Genomic DNA, 14627 nt, shown 5'->3' with positions numbered 1-14627 from the left:
ACAACAATCTACCTTTTTGAAATGTACATTTTAAGAGACTCTGAATTATAATATCTATGCATTAGCTGCTTCTCACAATTTCATTGTGTTAGACTGGTTTATTCCAATAACATTAAAGATAAAAGAACCTACTTTTTAGCTCATGTAAAGCATTTCACTTGTACAGAATCCTTATTGTCAAAACTCTAAGGTAAAAATTCTTACTGAAATAGGCTTGTACTATCAGAGATGACTAATTGTTTGGTGGGATTATTTAATTTGTGGGGTTTTTTGGGGTCTGTTTTAACTTTCTTTATAAAAGGAAAATTTTTTACTTATCCACAATAATATATCTGATATACAAATCATTTTTCCCCTCAGTGGGTAAAGCTACTTGTATATAGCTTCATCTCTATAAAGAGTTTTGGGCAGACACATCCCAATCATCATTCTCATATTACTAACAAAGAAACCTCAGGTCTGACTTCTGAGAAACATTGGGCTAGAAAAAGTATATCTGTGACAAGACTACATAGCCTTAAAATATAACTAATTTGTTATTTATTACAGATTTTTTTGTACAGTATTTTTCCTGGGGTAGAAAAAATTGTAAAGAGTATATTCTGGAGAAAAGATATCTTGTTTGTTGTATGTTTTGTCAAGAAGATCTGAACCAAAGAAGTAATTTAAATATTCTTTATTCTTATCTTGAATCAAAATGAATATACTTTTCTTTTTTGGGGAGTGTGGAAAGGAAAGAATGATGAGAATATTTTATAATAACTAATATTTGATGAAACTATTTAAATAAGAAGATACTAATTATTAACTTTGTGAAGGTCATAGGGGTAAATCTCCAACCAACTATGAGAAATCAAAATCCATGTGGTTCTTTCATAGCAAGGCATTCATACACAGAGGGTTAAAACATAAAAATAGGAGAAAATAGGAATAAAAATAATGCGTGTAATTGGCACTGCACTAGTTCCTTTGCAATCAGGAAGGTAATTGGCTAAGTTTAAACAAGCAAATAACTAACACATAGTTGAGAAGCCTGGCATTTGATCTCTAGTTTTAGCACAGTGCTTAATAATAACAATATGGCAACTAGAGAGAGGACCCATAGGAACAAAATCTTACTGCATGCACAAGGAATCCAAATAAATGTTTATTCAATACCTTACCACAATCTAGGGTTTGTAATTAAATTCATACAAAATTCCAATGGGTCATAAAGATTCGTGATTCTTCATTCTCTGTCATCTTATTCCTGAGTTTCCTCATGGACCGGGCCTGAGCTAAACTCTCCAGGGTGTGCAAGGGCTCTGCATCACACACTTTCAGCAGAGATTGTGCCCTCTCGAGCTCCAACCCTGCACAATTCAAACCCTTCTCTCCTTCTGTCTCCTTCTCTGCCTCTCAAGCTCCTGCCTTCTACCTAGGTAGTTTGTCATATTCTTTTTCATCCAGTGTCATGACTGAATAGTGGAATGGGGAACTTTGGATCCTTAGGGCAGAAATGGCTTGGGTGACCAGCCTTTATGACAGATTGGCTTCTGGGTGGAATATGTAAAAATAAATAAATAAGTAGTAATGGGCCTCTTTGAAGGTATACATCCTACTAGTATAACTCCTGTACCTTATTACTCCAAAAAAAATGTTAATTGCATCTTAAAGGGCCATTTTTTATTATTTTGGCCTTGGAGATTACCTGTCATAAGGAATGGAGGTATGAAAGAAAAACTTATTTTCCTCCGTGTGTATTTACTTAATGAATAAATGAATTGTTCCCCAAATGCTTTATTACAATGGAAACTGTTGTGGACAAATCAACTATGTGATACAATAGCAGAAGAAAATTTATAAAAGTATAGTCAGCCATAATTTCAATCTTATGGATACATGTGAAATAGATGTATTACAATATTGCCAAACATATATTAAGAATCAATTTAGAGGAGATACAATAAATTTTTGTGATATACTCAATTATTGTTGTTATGTTGAGTTGACTTAAAATATATTTGTACTGTAGAGTAAGAGTCTTACAATTAGACACCTGACAAGAACACATAAAGTGATTTGAAGAATAGGAATTTTGAAAAGGACATTACATATCAATCAGCTAATATATATTAAAAGCATCTACTGTGCTTGAGGTAGAATGTTGACCCTTGTGGTGATTTAGAGATGAGATATCGTCCCTGGCCTGAAGAGATAACCCTTAAGAACACTGATGCCTACTAACGTCATGTGATTTATCAAATTACATACAGTTAGATGGTAGCAGAGAATGATTGAGAATCATCAACAAAGGAAGTGATTGTTTTAGTTTAATTATTTATTTATAATTCTAACAGAACCGTACATCTCTAGAGGTCACTTTAAGACATTATATCTCTTAGATGAGAAGTAGGAAGAACAAAGCCAGAGATTTATAAAATTGGATGGAATGTGAGTGATTAATCAATAACATCAGCATGGCTGAAAAAAATGTGTAAAAAGGAGAGTGAGCTGCCAAGTTTAGAAAAGGGGAACCACTGTGATTTGAGGATTTCCCATGAGGAGATGTTACCTAACTATATTATTTGGAAAAGATATAACTGTAGTAGAGATTGGTGCATGATGATCTCAAAACAAAATTTCTAGGGCCATTAAGACCATGCAATTAATTGCCTTCATACTGGATCCATGCTTCTGAAGACAACTCTTAACATCAGAGTTAGCCTGTGATACAATCACAGGGGAAAAAAAAAACAACGTGAAGGTTGAAAAAAAAAGACTATTCCTCTAAATTTGATAATTAAATTTTTATTTCATCATTTAGCATTCAATGCAATGAATCCAATTTCATTAAGAGATATAGAACAGCTCAAAATTTCTGTTTCGTCTTGTGTCAATTTTAAAGAAGTTTTTCTACTTTATCTAAGTTGTTGAATGTGTTGGCAAATGTTTGTTTGTAATAGTTTCTCTTTTTTTCCTGCAGAATCTGTAATGATAATCCTTCTTTCATTCTTGAAATTGGTGATTTGTATTCTCTTTATTTTGATCAGTCTAGGGAAGAGTTAGTCAATTTTGTTGCTGTTTTATCGCTTTCTCTGTTGTTTTATTTTGTTTTGTTGTTGTTTGTTTCTTTTCTACTTCATTGATTTCTGCAATCATGTTGATTATTTCCTTTCTTTGACTTTGCTGTGCTCTTTTTCTAAATTCCTTAAAAAATTTTTTGACGTGCAGTTCTGTTATTTTTTTCCAGCTTTTATGAGGCGTAATTGACAAATAAAAATTTTAAATATTTAGGATATACTATATAATGTGATGTTTTGATATAGATATACATTGTGAAAGCTAATTAATATATCCATTGCCTCATAATTACCTTTTTACTTGTGCGTGTGTGTGCATGTGTGTGTGTGTGTGTGTGTGTGATGAGAATATGTTAAGATCTACCTTCTTAGCAAATTTTAATTGCACCATACGGTAATATTAACTACAATCACCATGCTGTCCATTATATCTTTTTTTCAAAATTCTTAAGGTAGTACCATAGGACATTGCTTTTAGATAATTCTTCTTTGCTTATATGAGCATTTAACACTATAAATTTTCGCATAAAAGTACTGTTTTAACTTCATTCCCAAAATTTTAATATAGTAAAAGTATAATTATTATTGTTTTAAATATTTTATAATTTTCCATGTGACTTTTAATCATCCCTGTTTTTGCTGTTATTGTTGAAGAGAAAGTAAACCGTGTGCCCTACTTCTGAACCAACACTTTGGTAGTTAAATTTATTAACACCATGGACAGGTTTAGCATAGATTGATAATTATATCATATGGATGGAAGAATATAGGAAAGACTAGATTATATGCAAATCTAGTGTTTCCTACATTAAAAATAATTTGAATTTTTGTTCCATTTCTTAGGCTACTTTTATGAACTTACACTAAGGCAAATTTTAAAAATCTAGAAAACAATACAGAATGATTTTGTGAATATAAATTTTAAATCAAAGAAATTCTTTATTGAAAGATAAAATATCCCTGTGGATTCAAAACAAGAACTATTCTAGGTTCATATATGAGGCATTAGGAACGGTGGGATAATGAACAATGCTGTTCCTTTAAATGTTTTATTAACCCTCACCATCCTCAACTTGGACTCTTTAATATCAACAACTTCCCAAGTTACTACTTTCTTCTTTCCCTCTTCTTGTATTTCTTTACTTTTTATGATTAGGGAAAAATAGAGTATGATAAAATTATATAGTTTGACATCCAAACTCTTTCACAATCTGGTCAGACACACCTCTTCAATTTTAATATGCCTTCATAATTTCTCTGTTCCACCCATTCCCCTCCATCTACCTCTTCTCCCATTCGCTTGGATGTTACTACCCCTTCTCTTGTACCCTATTTCTATTATGGAGCTATGATATTGTGAGATTCTTTCTATATCTATATCTATCTAAATCTGTATCTGTATCTATATATCTATATCTATCTATATCTCTATATCTATATCTATATATCTATATCTATATCTGTATCTGTATCTATATTTCTGCTTCCTGAGGCAGAGCTACTAAAATCAGTAGCACTAGGAGACTCTTTTGTTCGAATATTTGATCTTTGACTCTGGTTGCTGACACAGAAGCCCTAAGACATTTGTAATTCCCTAAGTGATAGAAACATCGGATACACAGTTCCTAAATCCCTTGGAATTCCCTGGATGATAGGAATGTCTTTTTTTTCTAATGAGCATCAGCTCAACTACTGGATATCCTCAAGATGGGGGCTGGTTGCCAGGGGAACAAACCATGTGACTAGAGGGTTGGAACATCAAGCCTCATCTCCTCATCATCCCCATCTCAGGGGAAGGGAGAGAGTCTGAAGGTTGAGTCGATCACTGACAACCAATAACTTAGTCAATCATACCTACATAATGGAGCCTCCATGAAAGCCTGAAAGGACAGGATTGGGAGAGCTTTCAGGTGGCTGAACACATGGAAGTGTCTTGAGGGTGGTACATGCAGAGGGCATGGAAGCTCCATGCCCCTTCCCACATGCCTTGTCCTATGCATCTCTTCCATCTGTCTGTTCATCTGCATCATTTGTAATATCCTTTATAATAAACGAAAAAACATAAGTAAATGTTTCCCCGAGTTTTGTAAGCTTCTCTAGCAAGTTAATTGAATTCAAGGATGGAGTCGTGAGAGCCCTGATTTATAGCCAGTTGTTCAGAAGCACAGGTCACAGCCTAGGACTTGCAATTGGCATCTAAAATAGGGGCATGCTTGTAAGACTGAGCCCTTACCTTGTGGAGTCTGCACTAACTTTGTTTAGTATCAGAATTTGGTTAAATTATGTGACACCCAGTTTGTATCCACTGGAGAACTGGTTGTTGGTGTGGAGAAGTACCTACACATTTTGGTTACCAGAGGTGAGGTATTTTGTGTTATATGGAGTGTGTGAGAGTAGTAAAAAACAGTTTATCTTGTTTTTCTCTCAGGGGCCCTTAATGATTATTTCATTGTCTTGATTCTTTTACTTCTTTAACTCCTTTTCTCAGTTATTATCTCCATTATTAACTTTAAATAACATATTATGTAACATATACTTTTAAAATATATTAAAGAACAATTATTTACTTTTTTTTAATATTTTGTCCCAATCTTCCTTACACTCTCAGAATCTGGCACAATTAGATGTTTAATAAATATTTTATCCAGTTATAGATGATGGCAAGAGTGATGGATTACAAATAATCATTGACAGATTGTAATTCGTATATCGCTGGTTTTGCTTCTTTTCTTTTATAGGTACATTTAGAGAAGAACAGAAATGTACATACCGATTTCTGATGCAAGGATTCATCTGCAAACAGACTGACCAAGTGGTCCTAATTCTCGATAGCGCTGATGCCATTTGGGCAATCCAGAAGTTATATCCAGTTGTATCTGTGACTAGTGGTTTTGTTGATGTCTTTAGTAGTGTAAATGCCAATATTCCCTGCTCTACTTCTGGGTCGGTGTCTACTTTCTATTCTATCTTACCCACCAGGCAAATCACCAAGGTCTGCTTCATGGATCAAACTCCTCAAGTTTTGCGCTTTTTTCTACTGGGGAACAAAAGTACCTCCAAGCTTCTCTTGGCTGTATTCTACCATGAGCTCCAGAGCCCCCACGTCTTCTTAGGGGAAAGTTTTATTCCACCCACTCTGGTTCAGTCGGCTTCCTTATTGCTGAATGAATCTATTGGTGCCAACTATTTCAACATCATGGATAACCTCTTGTATGTTGTCCTACAAGGAGAGGAGCCCATTGAAATACGCTCAGGTGTTTCCATTCACTTGGCCCTCACTGTGATGGTTTCAGTCTTAGAAAAAGGCTGGGAAATAGTAATAGTCGAAAGACTAACTAACTTCTTACAGATTGGCCAAAACCAAATCAGGTTTATTCGTGAGATGCCTGGCCATGAAGAGACCTTAAAGGCCATTGCTGACAGTAGAGCAAAAAGAAAGCGCAATTGCCCTACTGTGACTTGCGCTAGTCATTATAGAAGAGTTGGTCAACGTAGGCCTCTCATGATGGAAATGAACTCATATAGGGCTTCACCCCCAACGACTGTGGAAACGATCTCCAAAGTGATTGTCATTGAAATTGGTGATTCACCAACAGTAAGGAGCACTGGAATGATTTCATCCTTATCAAGTAACAAATTACAGAATTTGGCTCATCAAGTCATCACTGCTCAACAGACTGGGGTACTAGAGAATGTTCTGAATATGACTATCGGGGCCTTACTAGTTACTCAGTCAAAGGGAGTCACTGGCTATGGGTAAGTACCAATTATATTCACATCCAAATGAGGGCTGATTTTTTAGGTCCATATTGACATATGTTGCAAATGTCAATCTACTTACACTGAATCATATAACTTGTCTGCTTTTTAAGACAAGAATAAAAATTCAGAGTCATTTAAAGACTTAAATTCTTAGTTTTTAGATTCTGTATTAAATTCATGTTTTTCATGATTATTCTGTTTCCAAGGTGGTAGAAAACATTATATTTTGATTCCTTAAGGTGAAAAGCATGTAGGAAGAGATTTTTTTGAAGCAACTTGTTTTTAGTTCATTTGATCGTTTATTTATTTATTTAATGAATTTAAGCAATGGGCTAGGTTCTAAGGTTGGTAAAGTGAAATAGATATTATACTGTTGCTACTGCTATATCATTTTATTTGTGATAGTGCTAATAAGCTGTTAGTATTTACCGGGTAGCGATTACTTCTATACAACCATCTCCAATGGATGTGGAATTCGGTAGAACTTAAATAAAAAGCAAAACTGAAAAGAAAACCACGTCCTCACTCTTGAGAAATATTCAGCTAATACATTGATTGCCTTTTTGTACACAGAGCAACATATCCAAGTGAAAGTTTAGCTAGTGTTTTGTGTTTATAATAGAGATAGATGTTCCTCTTTCCTGCTATACATTGATATATAGAGAAGATGAGAAAAAATGCAAGCAAATTTTTCTGGATCTGGTTGATTTAAGGCCTTTGGGAATTGTTAACTTAAAATTAAAAGGTACTCATAGCTTATTATTATTCAAAATTTATTCAGTTTTGGATATTTTTGTCAACTACCAAACCTTCACCATGTTAGTGACATTATTTTAATATTAGGTATGGTGGTATGAGAATTACAATGCTTAAAGAAATGATACTGATGCATCTTAGCTTACATTTAAATATCTTTCCTTTAGCCCAATTTTATTTAGATCCCACTGAGTTCTTTTAAGTATAAGTATACATACATGAATAATTTTTATCTAGAGAGAAAGACAGTCAGTTTATTGCTTAATTTTATTTAGATTTTACAGTACTGAGCTTTTTAATAGGTCGTAATTCCAAAATGACTGATTTTACATTATATATAAAAGAAGACTCAGTTAATATTGTGCTTTTAACTAGAAACAGAAAAGCCAATGATTCTACGTAGAAGAAATAGAGGTACATCAGAGGAAAACCAGCAGAGAGTGGATCCAGCACAAGTTTAGGTATATACACACATATATGTGGGGCATGCCATTCTATCATGAGGAAGTGAAACAGCTTCAGAGAAAAGATAACTTTTATTTTCACCCAGCATTTGTCATAGCCATCATGTTTTTTTACTTTTGACTCAGTTATTTCTGATTTAATAAGAAACAGTTGAAAGTGTATAATACAGCATTGATTTTGTGTTGGAATGTGTTCTATCCCCCTATCTCTCTCTCTTTTTCTTTTATATTTTAAAAGACATTTTCTAGACATAAGGCAAAGAGTAAATCTTCTGAAGATAAGGAAGGGCTGCTTCTTAAGTATATCTGAACAAATCTCTCCCAAATGAGAAATGCCATATCCTATGGCATTCAATGAGAATTAGCAAGGTTTCTCATGTTTCCCAGTGTTGCACAGTATGATAAAAAGCCAAACCAAACCAAAACAAAACTCTAAAGCCCGACACAGGCTCCAGAGCCAGCCTTGTTTCTTTCAGCTTTTATCACAGTCAGTTGGGTCTTCCATTGAACTCACTGGAGAGCTATTGACGAGCCAATGAACTGACCTTAAGCCAGCAGAAATGAGTCTAGGAATGCAGTTCTTTCATGGAAAAGTACCAAGGATGTTCTCTAGTAGTTTGCTTTTGTTAATTTAATGAGCTTATATGCATTTCAACAAATTCAGGCCATATTGGACACATTTTTCTAAGAGAGTACTAGCTACTTTCAAAAGCTACCAACTTTGGGCCAGGTGTGATGGCTCACACCTGTAATCTCAGCACTTTGGGAGGTGGAGGTAGGTGGATAGCTTGAGCCCAGGAGTTTGAGACCGGCCTGGGCAACATGGTGAAACCCTGTCTCTACAAAAACACAAAAATTAGGTGGATGTGATGGTGCATGCCTGTAGTCCCAGCTACTTGGAAGGCTGAGGTGGGAGGATTGTTTTAGCCTGGGAGAGGGAGGTTGCAATGAGCTAAGATTGTGCCACTACACACCAGCCTGGGTGACAGAGCCAGATACTGTCTCAAAAAAAAAAAAAAAAAAAGAAAGAAAGGAAAGCTACAAGCTACCAACTCTGTTTTGTGGGAAGAAACGGAGTAGCCATCTACTTTTAAAGTAAATGATACACAGTGAACTGGCCTCTTTGGTCTTTCTCCTCCTCTAGAGGCATCTGGATTCAAGAATCATCTGCTTAGCTAAGTTTCCATCACCATGTTTTCCAACTTCCAAAACTTTGTTGACCTCTGTTGTCATTTGTTGTCTTCTTGCATGTGGCATGGTGATTTGCTACACCTATCAACCCGCCATCTAGGTTTTCAGCCCCACATGCATTAGGTATTTGTCCTAATGCTCTCCCTTCCTTTGTTCCCCACCCCTCAACGGGCCCCTGTGTGTGATGTTCCCCTCACTGTGTCCATGTATTGTCATTATTCAACCCCCACTTATGAGTGAGAACATGTGGTGTTTGGTTTTCTGTTCCTGTGTTAGTTTGCTGAGAATGATGGCTTCCAGCTTTGTCCATGTCCCTGCAAAGGACGTGAACTGATTCTTTTTTATGACTGCATAGTATTCCATGGTGTATATGTGCCACATTTTCTTTATCCAGTCTATCATTGATGGGCATTTGGGTTGGTTCCAAGTCTTTGCTATTGTGAATAGTGCTGCAATAAACATATGTGTGCATGTGTCTTTATGGTAGAATGATTTATAATCCTTTGGGTATATCCCCAGTAGTGGGATTGCTGAGTCAAATGGTATTTCTTGTTCTAGATCCTTGAGGAATCGCCACACTGTCTTCCACAATGGTTGAACTAATTTATACTCCCACCAACAGTGTAAAAGTGTTCCTATTTCTCCACCGGCTCAACAGCATCTGTTGTTTCCTGACTTTTTAATAATTGCCTTTCTGACTGGCATGAGTTGGTATCTCATTGTGGTTCTGCAGGGACCTCAATTCTGTAGTCATAGGAAATGCACTCTTCCGACAACCTGTCTGGAAGTGAACTCTTCAGTAAACCCAGCCAAGCCTGTCTGGACTCCTGGCCCACTCCCTGAAGATAACACATTTGTGTTACTGTAAGCCATTGACTGTGGTAATTTGTTATACGGCAATAGAAAGTAATATGCCATATCACATAAAGCTCTTTGTTTGTGACATTGCCATGAATTTTGTGCTATGAAAACAGTTACCGTGAGGGTGAGCATGACACTGTGGGAGAGTGTGTCTGGGTGTGTGCAATGTGTATATACTTATCATATTAGTGGCTTTTTAAGTTCCCCCATTCTGCATAAGGAGCACCCTGTCAGGTTGCTTTGGAATAGAGAAGAAAACCAGGAAAGCCAAAACATTATACAAGTCTTTTGGCATTCAGTCACCTTTAACATTTTCTCTTCTGCGTCTTCTCCTCTTTATGTATCCTGGGCACCTGCTTTCTAGAAGACAGCTGTTTGGAGCATGAAAGAGTCGAATCTTTCTATCAGCAAGGAAGTATGTTCTTTTCCAGACCGGCAGAACGTTCATCCTAGAAGAGATTCCTATATATCCAGCTTGTCTCTTTTCTTCCCCATGACAAAAACCACAACTTTGCCATTGAAGAGTGTTTTTGCATCATTTCTTCTTTTCACTACAGTACAAATTCACTACTTTGTTTAATTGAGTCGATGGCAAAATTATTGTAATCTTCTTTCATATGTGTGGCTTTGTGGGAAAGTGAGATGTTCTACGTAAGCAAGCTTTCCATACAATTAAAAATTATTCCGTTAATAACAAGCATTTTTAAAAGTCTTCAACTCTTAAACGTTAAAAAAAGACAAAGATTACATAATACCCAGGCTTATTAAATGGGAAATAATGTAGACTGTTCACATTTGTTATGACGATTCATGGTCATCATTAAATCTGTCATTTACTTCACAATCTTGTTTTTGCTGTGATGCCCTTGGGTACTATTTTTCTTATACCGAATGGTGCCGGACCACTAAATCTTTAATTCTTGTCCTGCAGTTTGTATTTTTTCTGCTATTTTTCTGTGAAAAGGATGCTAATTGTAATCTATTGTTGCTGTTGACATATCCACATCCAGAAAAGTTCTAATTCCAAAATCAGAAGACACTAACTTAAAATCAATTAATTTAAGAATTGTTTGTACACATGGTGAACTCATAGGTAAATATAATAGACTCTTGAAAGCTTACATGTCAATGTTTTTAATTCCCCAATGTTAACCAAACAGCTATTATGTTCAAAATATCATATGGTCCCTATAAGAATCTAGAGATTTGAAAATTAATGGATATGAAAGAAACATTTATTCAACTATTTAATGAGAAGATGTTATACTAAATCTCATTCCGTATCTATTACAAATAAATCATTAATTTTCTATGAAGCTGCTTAGCCATTAATCCAGTTTTTCGTAACATTAACTTGAGTATAAAATGTTAATCTTTATAAAATTTATTAGGTGGTCAAGGTTTCGACTTATGATTATATTCTCAAGTGTGCCTATGCACATTGTAAATCACAATAAATTATCATTCAATATATCACATACAGTGAAACGTAGCCTGTTTTACTTTTCTATTATTCTAAAACTCCTGTGCAACCAATATCTTGAATTAAATCTCTTCCATTAGAAAGACCTTGAGTGATTTCTGTTTTTCTGGACAGACTTATGACTGCTACATCTCCCTAGGCTAAACAAGAAAATTTGATTATTTTGCATATGGTCTTTAAAAATGCAGAGTTTTCATTCTCCTAGATAAAATACTCATGCTAGATTTATTATAAAATATTGTTTTAAATGATTTACCAATTAAAATACTTAGGTTTTTGTCCCCTGATTTTTGCTTATAATTGATTTTACTTATCTTTCATTGTCCTTATGCCCTGTTAAACCCATCTAGGCTTACTTAACAGCTAGTCAACTCCTAAGAGGTGTATTTGTCCCCTGAATTGTTGGAAGATGTACCGTGTTTATTCTGTGTGTTTATATACTTCTGATCCACTGCAAGTTATACCTAAGTTTACTGGAATCTCATTTTTAAATGAATAACTCCATGGAATCACAAGAGTTTAATCAGAAGTATCACAGAATAGAAGTAAGCACACTGCTCGAGGAGTGCCCCAGAATGTGAAGTTGAAGGCAAAGATGAGTGGTAGTTTTTCAGAGGCAGTTAGTGACCTAAGAACAGAGGGGATGCATAATGGGTACTCATTTGGCAAGTGTTACTATAGCAACATGTACTGGGTGCTTACAACATGCCAGGCTTGGAACTACTAGACCACAGTGCCAGAAAAAACCCGTCAGATCATAAGACATTTCTTCCCTCTTAGGAATTGGCTATTTGTTAAGGAAGCCTAGATAGGCTTAACAGGGAGCATCAGGACCATCAGAAAATTGTATCTATCAACTCAGAAGGATAACCAGAAAAGTCATTCTTGTCATACAAAATATACAGAAGGTTATTCTTGAGGGAGAGAGATCATAGTGCTCTATGTCTCTGCATATCTCACAGTGCCTTGAACAATGTTTGTACATAGTAGAAGGGTTAACGTATATTTATTAACTATATATAAATTTGTTGATATTATATTTGTATTTTCCCTATATATATTAACATAATATATATATTTTAGAATTCTTTAGAGTTGGCTAAAGAATTTACTTTTTTCTTTCTGGGTACAAAATTTTCCAAAATCATTTTATATTTCAAGTCCCCTTGTGGCACATATAGAATATTTGGTCTTATCTAGCCTATTTAAAACAAGAGAGATAAAAAATGCTCAGGACATCATGAAGCATTCAATCAAAACATGAGACTTTTTATAGGAACTCGGCTTAGTAGCTTTGAGAAGAAGGTCGAAGAGAGAGTATCTCTGATTTCCACCCCAACTTCACCTCACCCCACCACAGTAGGTCTTGTTGAGAGCCAGTTTTCACTAATAAAACTTACTTGCTTTCTGAGTTTTCCCTGCAAATAGAAATAATTCCGTCTTCTACAGGGTAAACATTTCAGATCTGGTGGAATCGAAAAGCAAGAATAATGACATGAATAGGAGTGATCTCTTAATTGGGAAATTTCTGTATTTTCTTGACTTTTCTCCTTTAGCCTGCATTTAAGCATTGCAGAAAAAAAAATCTTTCACATACCTAACTGGGTATTGGAAGCTATTAAATAATGGTAAAAACTGGGATGAATGGAGGGAACTTTTCTCCCCCATTTTTTAAAGTTTGGCTGTAGGTCCTTCTGCCTGCAGGCTACAGTCACATTAGCAGTTGGAAATTGGATAACGACAGCACAATGACAAATCCAGGTTGCTTGCAATAAGTTGCTAATCCCTTTGCTTTAATATTGGAGCAGCATGTAATGATGTTTGGACATCACTCCAGTTTACTGACGACCCCACTGGGGCCAGCAATAGAACCTTACAACTGTCTAACAAGGCATCAGGTGACTCCCGTCGTCACAGCAACGGACACTGGAATCTAATCTTCCCTCCATCCCTTCTAGCACCCAATAACGCCTAGATTATATAAGTGGCCCATCATTGCTTGGTAACTTGAATCAATTAACGTTAATTCGCACAATGCTATGATGTATTGTGATCACTTTCATTTCAGGGAAGGGGGAGAAATTGCTATAAGTCACCTAAAATGAGGTTGTCTGTGGTGCTGAGGTATTAATTGGGTGTCCATATTAAATGCAAAAGGAGCCCCATCGTGAAAGGAAAGTGGATGAGTGACTCTCTTGGCTGCTATTGACCTATCAGAAGAAGACAGTGCCCTTTTCCTTTGCTTTTATCTATTACAGTTTTCCCTATTGCGTGTCAAGTTGATGTATTATAAAAAATTCATTTGGTGACCTTTCACCCCCTTAGCAGATTAAACAATTTCACTTCGATGGCATCATTAACAGGACCCTGCATTTAATGATGATTTCTCTAAAAGGCCACGGAGATTCGATTTTAAGCTAACAGATTTATTGCACTATTATAACATATCGTAAAAAACTGTACCACCTACGGTCAGGTTTTAGGATAGAAACTGCTTAAGAGTTTATGTGGAGCTTAAAGTGGTATTACCTTGGGATATGCTGCAGCAGCAAGTCTGTGACCTCCGGTGAGATGCTGTTTACATTTAACAAGAGATGTTTGCTCACAATAAACTTTAAAGTGTGTCAGGAATGGGCCTTTTTGTGGGTGTTCAGGCAGTTGGTTTCCCTCCCTTCATCTCTAGACGTCAATGTACTTATGTGAGAATCTTTGATGGGGTCTTTCAGTCTCTTTAACCCAGACTGCTTGCCTGCATCCTAGCCCCTATCAGAAAGAATTTAAGGAAAAGGTTAGGGGAGAAATAGGATCTGATAACAACATTAGAATTTTCTAATAACCTGGAACCCACAGAAGGATAGAATTAATAGCATGGATTTTAAAAATCTTGTTTAAATTGTTCCCTTTAAAAAAGGAAAGGAGCCCTAGCCACTCGGGCTAAGCAAACTAAGAAATGATGATGGGGGCTAGTGTGTGTTGAATTCCCAGGGAGTGATTCCAGCCAAAAAGCCAGGGTCTTCGCTGGTAGATGACGAAAGAGCTTCTTAGGAC

The 14627-nt window shown here is 35.8% G+C and overlaps 1 protein-coding gene across 1 annotated transcript in view; it reads left to right on the top strand.

The window, feature by feature from the left end:
• The window catches only part of PKHD1 (PKHD1 ciliary IPT domain containing fibrocystin/polyductin), a 462062-nt gene that overhangs the window by 416910 nt on the left and 30525 nt on the right, over positions 1–14627 (top strand). Inside the window, exon 60 of the mRNA XM_055263099.2 lies at positions 5801–6818. Within this exon, the coding sequence (XP_055119074.2) occupies positions 5801–6818 (1018 nt within the window). The remainder of the gene's footprint in view (positions 1–5800; positions 6819–14627) is intronic.

The sequence above is a fragment of the Symphalangus syndactylus genome, chromosome 23, assembly GCF_028878055.3.
Source record: "Symphalangus syndactylus isolate Jambi chromosome 23, NHGRI_mSymSyn1-v2.1_pri, whole genome shotgun sequence".
In the NCBI taxonomy this organism is placed as follows: Eukaryota; Metazoa; Chordata; class Mammalia; order Primates; family Hylobatidae; genus Symphalangus; species Symphalangus syndactylus.
Note: the sequence above shows the minus strand (reverse complement) of the source record. Positions and strands in the feature narration are given on the sequence as shown.